This window comes from Belonocnema kinseyi, chromosome 5, assembly GCF_010883055.1.
Source record: "Belonocnema kinseyi isolate 2016_QV_RU_SX_M_011 chromosome 5, B_treatae_v1, whole genome shotgun sequence".
In the NCBI taxonomy this organism is placed as follows: Eukaryota; Metazoa; Arthropoda; class Insecta; order Hymenoptera; family Cynipidae; genus Belonocnema; species Belonocnema kinseyi.
This window is the reverse complement of record NC_046661.1, coordinates 84401438-84415805: the sequence shown is the minus strand read 5'-3', so window position 1 is coordinate 84415805 and position 14368 is coordinate 84401438. Positions and strand designations below refer to the sequence as shown.

The window sequence follows — 14368 nt, the reverse complement described above, 5'->3', positions numbered from 1 at the left end:
ATTACTTTTAAAGTGCTACAACTCGAGTGTGGCCGTAGTGGGCACAAAAAAATAATTTTACACATTTATTTTTTACTCGGGTAATTTTTTTCAAACGTATTACTCAAACGACATATAGAAACCCAATTTATTGTCTTATTTCCTATATTCCAAACATTGAGAGCGATATATTTGGCGATGGTGAACACAGAAAAAAAATCATAACCAAGGACTGGTTTGGTCACGTGGTGACCGTAGAACATGCTCTTCAGTTGAACAGTTTTTGAAAAATGAATAATAATATCCCAAGACACTTATGGTGGCAATTTATTTTTTTCAAATTTGTCAAAAAATAAAATATCGTCCTATGCAATAGATTTCATTGCTTGTCCCTCGACGTTAAGACATCTTTCCAGCTGACGTCACAACTTGAAATACCTAATTGGGCCACTTTTTAATTTGAAAAATGTCAATATATCGCTGAAATTTTGAGAAATGGTTAGAAAGATATAAGGGCTCGTCTATATCATTTATTTCAATTTTTATTTAATTTAAATATTTGCTTTTTCAATTATTTTTAATTTGTATTGTAACTGAAAACAGGGCTTCAGACCCCTAGCAAAAATAGAAAATATTATTATATTTGGTGGCTTTATAATTATAAAAGGGAATAAACTGTTCTGAAATTTCAGAAAATTTTTCAAAATACATAAATGCATTGTCTGTCTGGCTAATTTGAGTTTTTATTTTGTTCAAAAAATGCAATTTCATTAATTCTATGTTAGAGTTCTAGCGCCCTGTTTTTAGTTACATTCAAAATAAAAACTAATAAAATTACAGTATTTCAACAAAATAAAAACTCAAACGTGTCACACGACGTCCCTTTCTATATTTTAAACCATTTGCCAAAATTTAAACACAATATATATTTTTTTTTTAAATTACAAAGCTGCTGAATATAAACCAAGTAATTGTAATTTCTAAAAACTCTTATGGTAGAAAAAACTATTTTTTATATTGTTATAAAAATAATGTAGAGCGATGCATTTGATATTTTCCCAACTATCGACGCCTATGCTAACGTTGCTATATATATATAGATTGCACTGATTGTACTCTCGTATTGCATGACACATGTTCAATCAACGTCATGAGATATGTCATAATGCTCTTAAGTGAAAATGTGTAATAATTGTTTTCGAACGTGTCTCTTCAAAAATTTTGTAAAATAGAGGCAATCAAAAAATCAGAAATCCTGTGAATATATATATTTTTTAGAAAATAACAGGTTAGTGTAAATTATTTTATGAATAAAATGTTTAAAAACAAACAAGAGACGAGGAAGATGAGTATATATTTATGACTTTTGAGGTTATATATGTAAATGAAAAAACATTTTTTGGATTTTTTCACAGAATTTTTTTTCCGTTTTATGAAAAAATGAGCGGTCTTTAAAAAGTAGTACCTTGGGAATGAATTGATATAATTTAATTTCTTTTATTAAAATTTTGTAAAAATGACCGAAATGACGCAAATTAGCAGAAAAAAGAATACTATGTTGTTACTCAGGGTTGATGCACTATTTTGTTTCAAAGAAGATAGTTAAATTTTTAACCAAAGAGATTAATTATTATCAATCAAACGGATGAAGATCAAAACATGAATTTCCAACAAAATAGTCCCACATTCAATCAAGAAGATTAATTTATTACAAAAAAGTAAATATTTTTAATAAATAGTTTAAGTTTCTGTACTAAAAAAAGATAACTTTTCAACCAAAAAATGAATAGTTAAATTTTTGTTGAAAGAAGATTAATTTTCATCTGAAAAATACGAATGTGCAAGAAAATATAAACTTTTTCGACAGAACTGTTAAAATTTTGATTCCGAAGACACGAATTATCTTCAAAACGGTTGAAGTTTCATCCTGAATATATAATATTTTAACAAAAAAGTTAAATTTCTGCTAAGTCGTTAAATTTACAAATTAATAGTTTAACTTTTAACTAAATAGTTGAATATCCTACCAAAATAGTTAAATTATCAACAAAAAGTATGAATTTTCAACAAAAAAGTTGATTTGCTACCAAATATTTTTATTTGTTGACATTTTTATATATTTTCAAGCCAAAAAGAGGAGTTCTTAATAAAACTTGGGAAAGTTGACATTTCGAAAAACAAAATTTTAATTACAAAAAAATGCAGTTAAATACAGCCAAAAAGACGAATCTTCACAAAATCGAATTTATTTTAGCAAGAGTTCAACATTCAACCCAATAGTCAAATTTTCAAACAACAAGATGAATATGTTCAACCAAATAGAATTTGTTAACCAAGAAGATTAATTTACAACCAAAAAGACGAATCTTTAACAAAAAACATACATTTCCAACGATATAATTGTATTTTCAACTGAAAAAGTTAACTTTTCAAAAGTTGAATTTTTAATTGAGATTTCACATAAGAAAATTAATTTTCAACCAAAAATGAAACGAGTTCTCAACAAAATAAAAATCTTCAAACAAAAGAAATAAAAACTTATCTAAAATGATGATTTTTCAACCAAACAATGAAATTTAAACCAAATAGTTGAATTTTCAACCCAAAAAAGAAATTAATTACCAAAAAGATTCGTTTTCAAAAAAATACATTAATTTTCAACTAAAAAAGATAAATTGTCAATCAAAAGATATAACAACTCACATTTCAGTTAGGAAAATACATTTTCAACCAAATAGATGGATTTTCAACACAAAAAGAAGAAATTTGCATGGAAATTTATCGATTTTATCAAAAAAAATTTTTTTAAATATTTTAATCTTTTTTGTTGAAAATTTGTCTGTTTGTGTTTTATTTTTGCTTAAAACTTATTTATTCAAAATAAAATATAATATATCTTTCTTAGTTGAAAACGTATGTGTTTTCATGAAAATGAATCTTTTTGGTAATTAATTTATCTTTTGGGTTGAACATTCAACTATTTAATGTAAAATTTATTGTTTGGTTGAAAAATCATCATTTTAGTTTAATGTTTATTTCTATTGTTAAATATTTTTATTATGTTGAAGATTCGTTTCATTTTTGGTTGAAAATTAATTTTTCAACTCAAAGGACCTAGAAGGATAAACACGTAAGAATGGCCCCCGCACCTATCAAGCCTATGTTGGTACCATATATTGACATCTATGTGAATATAAAATTATGCAAAATTTCAACCTTAAAATTTTATTTTCTTGTGAGATATCGAGGGGGGAGTAAAATAAAAAAATGGCTTTTTCTGGAAAAGGGCTGAACCGTTTTTGACAAACAAAATATATGTTCTTTGAATCAAAAATACTACTTTCAGAAAAAAGTTTGGATTTTTTTGAATAAAAAATAGGGGTAAAAAATGCTTCCAAATTATACAAATATTTTTTTGAGATTATTTTTTAGAGGTACACGTCCATTTTTTCAAAACAAACCTTGTAGTAATGGTGCACTTATAATTTAAGGAATCACTTATTTTTCGGTTCTTTTGTAAATAACATTATGAAAAAAAAACCAGACTTCGAAAAATTCAAGTTCACCAATATTGAATCCAACCGTTCAATCTTCGTTTTTGATAATTTTGCTAACTTCATTTCATAATTCTTCTTATAAACTGATTGATTTTTATTTACGATAGATATAATAGCTGCTCAAATAGCACTTAACTTGTGCCGTGAAGTGTTTACAGGCTGGGTCGACTCCCATGGGCGCGTTTGACTACTTATAGCGACACTAGCGCAGTCTACAAGGAGGTGGCAAACTAAAGCCTATGCATGTGTTTGTGCACGTAAATGTTTATATTATTTGAATGTGTCGAATGAATTAAAATTAGAGAAAATAAACGAATTAATTCAAAATTATACAAATTTAAGACGAAAAATGTGAAAATACTGTTTACTGTACCATTTTTCGGTAAAAATTTGTACAATTTTGCAATAATTTTCCAATAAATTAAGAATTACATAACACATGAAATGTAACCTTTTTTCAACATTTTATTTATTCGACTTATAATAGAGAAGTGAAATCAGTGACATCCTGGCACATCACAAACATTTCAATTTTCTTTAAATTTGTTTATTTTTCAATGTCCTGATTTCACTTCATACGGCGAGACACAACTTTTTTTATCTTAGCAAAATTTGAAGTTTGTTGACGAAAACATAACCTCAAGGAACACTAGAATGGCGGCGCCAAGATATTTAAAGAAAATATTACCCCCACTTATGCCCCTACAGTAGAGCCATCTACAAGGAGATAGATAACTACAAAAGTATATGTGATCACATGCGCCCATAGGAGTCGACCCAGCCTGAGTGTTTATAACCTTTCTTATAACACCTTTTGTTTCTTGGTAGTCATTTGCTTCTCTTTTCATCCTAAAAGCTGAAAATCATTTCTTTTTTCGATTAGTTGTATTTATTCTTTTAATTATTTGCACTGCTTGTCTTTTAAAGCTCTGTTCTTAAAAAAAAAATTATATGACAATGCCTAAGACGGTAACGATAACGTTAAGGTGTGCTGGTTGCCCCGCATTTTTAAGAAAATTAACAAATAAAAAGAAATATATAGAAAATGAAGATAATTATTTCTCTTCATCTTTAAAGCGAATAATAGTAGATGATGTCATTTTATGTAATACATATCGACTTTGCGTTTATAAGAAGGATCCTGGCAAAGATGCTGAGTCTGAAATGGAAAAAGACCCTCCCTCTGAATTTGAAACTGATAATCCATCCTTCGAAATTAAATCCTTCGAAAATATTGTTGCATTTGTTCATTGTCTAGTAATCTGGCTAGGATTCCTGAAGAAGCTCGAATTGCAGCATATACCTAGTGGGCACAAAATTTGATGACGTATTTACTAGATCGTTACGACAACTTTACCACATCCTATGTCCATGTCGATAAGTCGCCTTTATGATATCGTAAATATATCGTATGATCTGACGATGTCTTTACGATATCGTAAAGACACTGTAACGACATGGACATAGGATATCGTAAAGATGTCGTAACGATTTAGTAAAAACGTCGTAACGATGTCGTGAAGACATCGCCAAATTTTTTGCCCACTGGGTATGTATTAAAAAAAATCTATATACTAGATGGAAATCGGTGTTGTTAAAGTCATTAAATAAAAAATAGAATTTATGAAGATGATCTTGGACTCCTAAGGGTACATTCTGTTACAACCACACGGAGAAAAATGGATGTTAAAATGTAGATATTCAAAGGGTGAGATTGTACCACCTAACATGCAAATATTCATACCAAACATCTACTATCTTTTTGAGATGTTAGGGGTAAAAATATTTTTATGTTAAACTGAAACACATTCAGATGTTAAAATCGCCCGAGCGCATGCGCATTGCGCATTAAAATCTCTTAACTAAATTTTGGCGGTTCTATATTTTCGATATCACAATTGTAGAATATTATAATTTTGGAACATTTCAAAAGAATAAAAATTAATACTATCCTTAATTAAAATATTATAACGACTTCCGTCTGTATACACAAGGGAAGTATGATCTTAAATTGCAGGTTACATCATTTTATTGACATGAAGACATTTGACAAAATGCTTATAAATTTAAAATCAAATTTGTGTTCTAATAACCTAAAATAGATAGAATCTTAACTGCACATTACATAGCATTCGTTTTTTGCTTACTTATCGCGTTTTTATTTTTTATTTTGCATTGAAAATATTACACATAACCTCAACTTGACTGCATGTATCTGATCGACATTTTACACCCTATATAGGTTTTTCGAGCATGCAAGAACATTAAAGTTTAATTTTAAATACACAAATATGTTATCAATTAATTCCTTGAATTACTAGAAATAAGTAAACTCTTCAAATATTTACAGCCCTTATTTGACATAACCATAAATTTAATATCTCGGGAATTGCAGTTAAACATTTTGGATGTTCCATAGTAACTTCTCACTTTTTAATATCTACAGATGCTAACTTCAAACATCCAGATTGTTGTCCTATAGTTAAACATAAAATATGTTAACCCTGAAAAGCTGGATGTTACGTTTGAACATCCATTTTTCTCCGTGAAGTCTCTCAGTTTAGAGTTGTCTAAAGTGATGAAAACTCTGTCTATAAAATGTGATTCGTCATTACTGGACAAAGTCGGCGAATATAGCATTTCGGAAAAACAGTTACCAGTTTTCATATGATTATTTTGGGAAAAGCTTGCTATTATTAACGATATGATGATTTCGCTGCGAAACAGTCAATCCCGTTCGGTAATCCAAGCACTCGTTATCAACTTTTATTCGTGAATGTTTTTCAACTATTTCCTTTGGTGTGTCACGCAATATCACAGCAATCGTAATTTCATTACAGTGTAACGTTTTAAAAATACACATTTGTTTTTCATAATGTTATGCACAAAAGAAATGAAAAAAAAAGTGATTCCTTAAAATACAATTGAACCATTACTCCAGCCGACCGCTTAATTAAACTAATAAAGTGTCAACGGAACAGTGGATTTCGATGTGCCCGGCTGATGTGAGAGTGTGCTGCGCATCATGCATGATTTTCATCATTTTTCACCATGACGCACCACCAGGAAAATTCTGACAAAAATGTATGTTGAAGCAAACACTTCAAGGTTTTGTTTTGGAAAAAAATTCCAAAATCTTGCTTATTTTATTATAGTGTATAAACAAATAGCAAGATTGAGGGTTGCCAATTTCAAAACTCTCCCGTGTAGAAATATGAATCAGGGCACTACCAGGTCCTGGTGAGGTTGCCTTACTTTATTTAAGGCCTGGATACGGAAATCCAATCAGGCCCTAATGGTGTTTCGTCACGTTCGAAATGAGAAGGGCCGTGTGTAGCCAAACTTAGACGGTCCGTATCAGGTAACCTTTCCCGTGCCTTTAAAATAAGAAAGGCCCTTCTGCGGACCGTATATAAATCCTATCAAATTCCTTAAATTATTATTTTTAAATTAAAATGTAATGAATTATGGGCTTCAGTTGGAAAATAAAATAAAAATTCAGTTGAGAATTAAATAATTAAATATATTTTACCAGAAATAAGTTGAATTTCCGCTCTTTCCCTGCTCACATACATTGCTGTTGCAAACCTAATTGGTTTTTGAATGACTTGATCGAACTTGTAAGAAGAGAGACAAAATAATCACGCGCATGTTGGTTTTCTACTACTTATAAACAATAAATAAAATCATTCTTCATAGAAAAGACTTAATTTTACAGAAACATTATTCAAAAAGAAGATAAATATAATAATCAATATTTAACCTAACCTACAAATTAAGCATTCGAAAAGCTACTACAAAAGAGGTAGTTTTATGGAAATGTATTGTGACGAACACAGAAGAATTAAAACGAAATGAAACATATATGCTATTATTACCTTCAATAACTTCTTACACTTATAACTGGCTATAAATGAAAAGACGTGCCGACACTGTTGACATTCACAGATAAAAGACCTCGCGAAAGACGCGCAAATACCGACGGGGCACCAGATGGCGCGTCACGCGATACCGCGCAAATTTAAATTTGTATTTACGAAAAATAATTGCAGAAAATAATTATTCACATAATTATTTGGTATATTAATATTTTCTTGTCTATTCATAAAATTGCAAGTACAATTACTGGAACCGATAATAAATCTACGATAATATTGTAATAATAATTTGTCTTCTTTTATTTTCAAAAATGTTACATTTGACATTTGTATAATAATCAAAGGTTTTTTTCAATCTGAAAAACGCGTGGTTTTTTCGAACGAATTCTACTCAGATCGTTTTTTTTTCTTTTTCCACAATCCGTTTTTTTGCAAAAAGTATTAAATTTAAACGCACTTGCACTTGACAGGCATCAAATAAGGTATAACAAAGGTTCGCGCCCGGTACTTTGAATTGGGAACTCTTTTACCATGCCTGAGCTTCAACAGAGGCGCTCTTATCCGTATCCTGTCAGGGCCGTTAAGTTACCGTAAGTACTATATAATTCAGACTGCCTGACTTAATAATAAGGGAAATCTGTTTGGCCCGTAAGCAGACCAGATCAGGGTCGTTACATAAATTTATTAATCAGGCATCCTGAGCCGGACCTGATCCGAGCTTTTCTTTAAATAAGGCAATTTCCGCACGGGCTCTAATCATTTTTCCGTAAGGTCTCGTCACAAACATAATCCCAAAAACCTTGATACAATCACGTACAACTCTACTTCTCACTTGTACAATAAGAGTAATAAACCTATTGCTCTAAGCCGCTACACTCGACTCCCAACTCGACTTTATGGCGACATCTGCTAACCAGACGCTGTTTGGGTCCAGGTCCTGGAAATATTCTGCTGACCCATGATCCAACATACCATGGCCCCTCCACGTGCAAGTAAAAAAATGTAACCAATCAGACGGTTCGACCACGGTTTGTTGCATCCAACTGTAATATCCCCTCTCCACCGACCACGAAGCTTTCCTTCCACTTTTCCTTTAAAATCGACCCCCGTTCTTTTTGGTGAAGTCGTAGAAACGTCAGTTATTGTTTGTCTTCCAAGCAGTTCAGGTTTTGACTTGGTATTGCAGTCGAAGATTTGCTCCTAGATCAGACACTCTACCTGAGTTAGAAACCGGATCAACGATTGCTCCCTATATGTGAAGCTCTTAGCTTCTTTTGGGCTTCTATCGGAACAAGCGGTCCCATTCCGCCCTAGTGAATGCTCTTTGGTGGAGGATCCTTTGATTTGCAACCAGTCCATAATTTGTGTTTGCCCGGAAAAACTGTCTTCTCTAGTAACTCCGGCCGTTTTAAGCCAACCCATCTTATCACCGATTTCTCCAGGGCAGATCATCTTCTCAACTACTGGGAACCAGTTTCGTCTAGAATAAAGTAAGTTTCTCTACAATTTAAGTAGCTTAGCGAATCCTTCCCAATCACTTGGGAATGGGATTCAAATAAATTTCAAATTTAAGAAAAAAATTCCCCCCTGCTTATCTCTTCGATGAGACGTAACACATATAATCTTTTTGGTTAAATATTCAACTATTTGGTTAAATGTGGGACTGTTTTGTTGGAAAATCATGTTTTTAGCTTCATCCGTTTAATTGATAATAATTAATCTCTTTGGTTAAAAATGTAACTATCTTGTTTGAAAGAAAATAGTGCATCAATACTGAGAAACAGCATATTTATTGTTAAGCAAGCAGTTATATTTGAAACAAAGATTTAAGAAAAAAAAGTGAGAAAAAATATGAATATCTACGATTACAGAGTCTTCGATTGAAAATTATGGAAAAGGAATTTTTGAAGTAAATGCTGCGAATTGCATATCCTTCAAATGTAATATTTAGCCTTTTTGTCGTAGAATCTAAGAAGAGAGAAGAAATATATACAAAAGTACGAAAACTCTGAGCAGAAATTGAACGGATTAATTGATTTTCTTCTATTTTTTAAATGGTTTCTTCGTAATGTTATAAACTTAATGCAGCATATTAAAATTAAATTTATTAATAATTTGTCATTTGTATTACAAAATCTGTCCAATTTTAATTTCAACCGGTTTCAAATAATTAGTTAAATTTTTATCTTTTTCAATTCTGGTATAATTCAGTTTTAGATTGCGTATTTCAAAAATCTTCCTCTTTATATTTCAATCTTAAAGATCACATTTTAATTTAGAGAATGTTGAAAAACAGTGTTGAATACTTAGAGAATTAAAAATCAGAACCGTTTGAAATCGAAAATTTTGAAGAAAAAACATTTTCAATTCATCAAATGTGAAGGTAGATTAATGAATGATTTTAAAAATTCGAATTGTACTTCAAGATTTAAAAAGTGAATAATTCAGTTTACAGTTTTAGAGTTTCCAGATTCTAACGATAAAGATTTAAATGTTTTAATTGTAAAGTCGTATTGGTGAAACAAATTGAAAAGCCCGACTGAAACTTTATAAACTATTTTTAATTTGAAAACAATTACAAAATAATACATTCAAAATTAAGGATTTTTAAACTGTTTAATATTAAAATAATTTAACTTTTAATTTAAAAAGTGTTTAGTTTCTAAAAAAAATGTAATGGTTTAATTTTTCATGTTTCTAGCTTAAAATTTCATTAAATGATTTAATTTTGAAGATTTTTAAATTAATTAATTCTTTAATTTAGAGCATTGAAAATGATGACGTGGAATTATATTTTTCGAAATGAATGTGAATCTTTGCATACTACAATTTATAAATGTTTAACCAAATTTAATTTGGCAGTTTTATTCGTGTAAATTATTGAGCCTTGAATCCAAAATCATTGTATCGACAAACTTTTAAACTTCAATTTTTAAAATTTAAAATTCAAGAGTTCCACTTCATGTGCTTTCATTTGTAACTCAGTTTTTTCACTTTAAACAGAAAATTTGTTGACTGTGGGGTTTGACTTTTTAAATTTCATTGACCGTAAAAAATGTTTGCAAACCGGGAAGAAACCTAGATTACACTGGGACTTCTTTATTAAAACTGCAGCCCTAAGTTTTCCAAAATAATAATAATCCGGAATATTAAAGAATACCAAAAATGTGAGTACATAAATATAATAATAGCAAATAAACCAATAAAATAATAAATAAAAATAATATTTAAATAATTAATATAATTCAATATTATACAAATTATAGAAACACATTTCACAAATTTTAAATTAACCAAAAAAAATTCGAAATCGTTTATCGACAAAATTGAAGTATTGCCATATTGTTGAATTCTCGAAATTGCAAAATTCTCTAGCAAAAAATGTTAAATCGGTTAAAATAAATTGACTAATTTTAAAATTTTACTAATTTCGTGAAGTTAATATTTCGGGATTTTGAAGTTTCTATTTTCAAAGTTTCAAATCAATCTCGTTAATAAATATTTCTGTAATTTTTTTTCTTCCAGTAATTTGAAATTTTCTAATTCGGTGATGATATTTTTAGGATTTCTTGTTTTCGGAAAAAATATTTCATCCCATATAATTCTAGCTTTTTTGAGACATTTTTGTATGAGCGTTTGAAAAAATAATTTATATCTTGAAAAATTTATTTCATGTATACATTTTGAACAAATAAGTTTCTCTATTTGAAGGAATAGTTAAGAAAAGAAAATACAAACCTCACAGGATATCTTTCTCATATAACTATAAATTTAACAACAACAAAACATTTCCATTAATTTTTTTTTGATTCACGTAAATATTTAAGTAGCTTTAAGCCTGTGTAGAAATTTCCCCGGTTGGCCCTAATACAACAAGGTTTCTAGTCGGATCCCGGCCGGGCTACCCCTAGCTGGGTTTCATGGACAGAAACCGGGCGGGAGCCGGTCCGGTTACATTTTTTTCGAATCAAGTAGTCTGGGACCGGCCGATTACTGGCCGGGCCATCCCTGGTTATATCCCATGGTCGAGAGCCTGTTGGCCACTGGTCAGGTTAATTTTTCTGTTGAAATTACGCATTTTTAAGAGCCGTGATATTATCAAAGACGTAATTATGGATGCTAGATGAATTATTATTTGAAAATTATAATTTAAAGATTTATCAGATCAGTGAAACAAAAAAGAGCTTTTTTAACTTCTTTTAAAAAAACATTAAATTTTTTCGAATAATTTAACATTTTAAATTAAACTGTTATCGATTCTGCTATGTGCAACAACAGAAATGATACAATTTTTATAAACTTCTCTATATTCAGACAATGTTTAGCCTGTACAATTTCAAATTTACCGCCATATATAGCGCCTGATGCGTCTGTTGTCTGCATAGACACTCAGTAATTTTCAGTTTCGCACCTGGAACGAGAATGCTCCTTGCACTCACGTCGCGTCGTCTCTTCGAAGTTCGCAAATAAAATTGAGACTCGTAGTTAAAATCAACCTTATTTCAGTAATTAGTTTGAATCCCCCACTTAGTGCGCGAATAATTATTATTTTAAATTAAAATATAGTGGTGTGTATACAGTTTTTACTTTTTTTCCTAACCTTAAATCACCACGTGGCTTCCAAATTACTATGAGATTCTATCATCAGGGAATAAAATTCTACTCGAATTTTTTTGCCAGAATTGGTTCACTTGATTTGACTTTTCAAGTTCACCGTAATCTTTACGATGAGCCTTAAAAGACAAAACAAGTTACCAATTTCTCACCTGAAGCAACATTTCTTAACCGCTTTTTGGCCGGATTACCCGACCGGATCCCGGTCGGTATTGAAGCCGGGATCCGACCAGTTTACCGTGACGTTTTTAGCCGGATTCCCCGACCAGCGTCCGGCTTAAAGCGGGGCTATTCGGCTGGGACCCGGGCTGATCCCTGATAGGATTCCTAGCCGGGAGTCAATCCCAAATAAATCCATGGAATTACCATGGCCAGACAATCCGATTTTATTTGAAATTCTTTCATGGAAAATTTTTTTTTATATTCTTGAATCTTGAAGAATATTCTATAGAATTTTATCATCTAATTTGAATTACATTTTACGATTTTGTTTATTGTTTGGTTTCAGAAATAATTTCGTGATGTCTTTGTTGGACGATCTGCATACGAGCTACAAATGGATTTTGTCAAATTGCGAAAACCTGTTAGCTACAGGTAATCTGGAAATAAAATCAGAAACATTCACATTGGTCGAAAATCAGGAAATAGAGTGGTGTTTAGTCTTAAAATGTGTTGAAAGTGAATCAGGGGTATGCCATTGTAGTTTTCATGGTAGGTGGAACTGTGTTCAAAATCGTGATCGGATTTTTTCACTTTACCTTCAAAATTGTAAATCAGACAAAGAACCTGTTTTATTGAATGTTGATTTTTCCATTTTAAACGCTGATCGTGATAAAGTATTTACTCGAAAAGAAAAAATTGCAGGTGTGATTGTTAATGGTCAAAAATACGGGTTTGACAAATTTATTTCTGAAACTGTATTGTTTTCCAATTTGTTGGTAGATAAAGGCCTTATAATTCTGTGTGAAATTAAACCAATCAACGAAGGCGGTTCGGGAAATTTACTTTTTTTAAAAGGATTCGATGCCTCCATTAACGATGAAACTTTTAGCGATGCTGTACTTTTTTTAGATGAAAAAAAGATATATGCCCACAAAATGATTCTTTCCTCTAGAAGTCCAGTATTTCGACAAATGTTTTTAACCAATATGAAAGAATCGAATTCTAATGAAGCCAGGGTAAAGAATATTAGGATCGAAGTTTTCAACGAATTACTAAGATTTATGTATACGGGAAAAGTTGAAAAATTAAATGAACTATGCTTGGACATTTTTAGAGCAGCCCATTTTTATCAAATCGACGATCTTACGTTAATTTGCGAAAACGTTTTGCGAAAGACGTTAAAAATCGAAAATTCTATAGATATTTTGAAACTCAGCGATGAATACGATGCAGAATCTTTGAAAAAGTATTGTGTAGTTTTTATTATGAAAAATTTTAAGGCTGTGATGAAAACACCTTCATATCTGAATTTGTATAAAACACACCCGCATCTTCCTTTCGAATTGTTGAACGAAATGGGAGCAAAATAATTTTTTAAACTAGTTGAAATGATACAGTTTGTAAAAATTGTCTTTTGTAATTTTCTGTCGAATTTTCAATATTTTTAATTTTTTATGCAGTTGCGTTAGTAATGTCAATAAATCGTTTTTAAGCATTAAAGGCAATTATGATTCTTTAAATTAGAGATATTACTTTGAAGCCATAAAAATATCAAAATACAAAATATTATTTAATGACTTATATTAAATTAAACATGAAATTAATTTATTTCCTTTTGTCCTGGCGGTAACGTGTCAGAAAATTTTTTTTACATAAAATTTTTTTTTGTGAATTTTCAGAAATAGACGGGGTATTCCCCTACAATTAGGGATGTGAGTAAATGAAACGTTTTATTAGACCAAAGTTTCAGAAAAGTTGGCAGGGTGCAAAATTGTTTTAATTTCAGACTACATACCTTTTTTGTACTTCTCACTCAGAATAAGAAGCTAAAAAACCTTTTTTCAAATTTATTGATAAGTTTTACAGACCAAAATACTCTAAAACCAGTGAAAGTAAAATAATACGAAAATAGAAAAAGATGTTCATTTAAATAAAATAATAACAAAAATGTTCATTTTCAAACAATATTAGTGAAATTTTCAATCAATAAGATAAATTTTCTATCAAAAAGATTAGGTTACCACCAAAAATAAGAATTCTGGACGAAATACATGAAGTTTGAACCAAAGAGTTGTTCCATTATAATTATGAATCTTTAACAAAACAAATTAATTTGTAGCAAAGTAGTTCAACATTCAACGAAGTACATCAATATTCACCAAAAATGTTTATTTTTAA

At 30.2% G+C, this 14368-nt stretch overlaps 1 protein-coding gene across 3 annotated transcripts; it reads left to right on the top strand.

Moving 5' to 3' along the window:
* The first annotated feature begins 1131 nt into the window (after positions 1-1131).
* On the top strand, positions 1132-13636 carry LOC117172933 (speckle-type POZ protein-like). Of its 3 annotated transcripts, XM_033361234.1 has the most exons (4): positions 1132-1267; positions 7885-8004; positions 8601-8904; positions 12537-13636. In XM_033361234.1, exons 3-4 carry the CDS (start codon positions 8732-8734, stop codon positions 13558-13560), a joined length of 1197 nt encoding a protein of 398 aa, XP_033217125.1. In that variant the 5' UTR covers positions 1132-1267; positions 7885-8004; positions 8601-8731; the 3' UTR covers positions 13561-13636. The 3 variants fall into 3 exon arrangements, with proteins under 3 accessions (XP_033217125.1, XP_033217127.1, XP_033217126.1); XM_033361236.1 differs by lacking the exons at positions 7885-8004; positions 8601-8904; XM_033361235.1 differs by lacking the exons at positions 1132-1267; positions 7885-8004 and having other exon boundaries at positions 8498-8904.
* The last annotated feature ends 732 nt before the right edge of the window (positions 13637-14368 follow it).

Coding starts and splice junctions, on each gene's coding strand:
- LOC117172933 (XM_033361234.1), top strand. CDS start 8,732: ATGCTCTTTGGTGGAGGATCCTTTGATTTGCAACCAGTCCATAATTTG. Junction 8,905..12,536: donor CCAGTTTCGTCTAGAATAAA/GTAAGTTTCTCT, acceptor GTTTGGTTTCAG/AAATAATTTCGTGATGTCTT.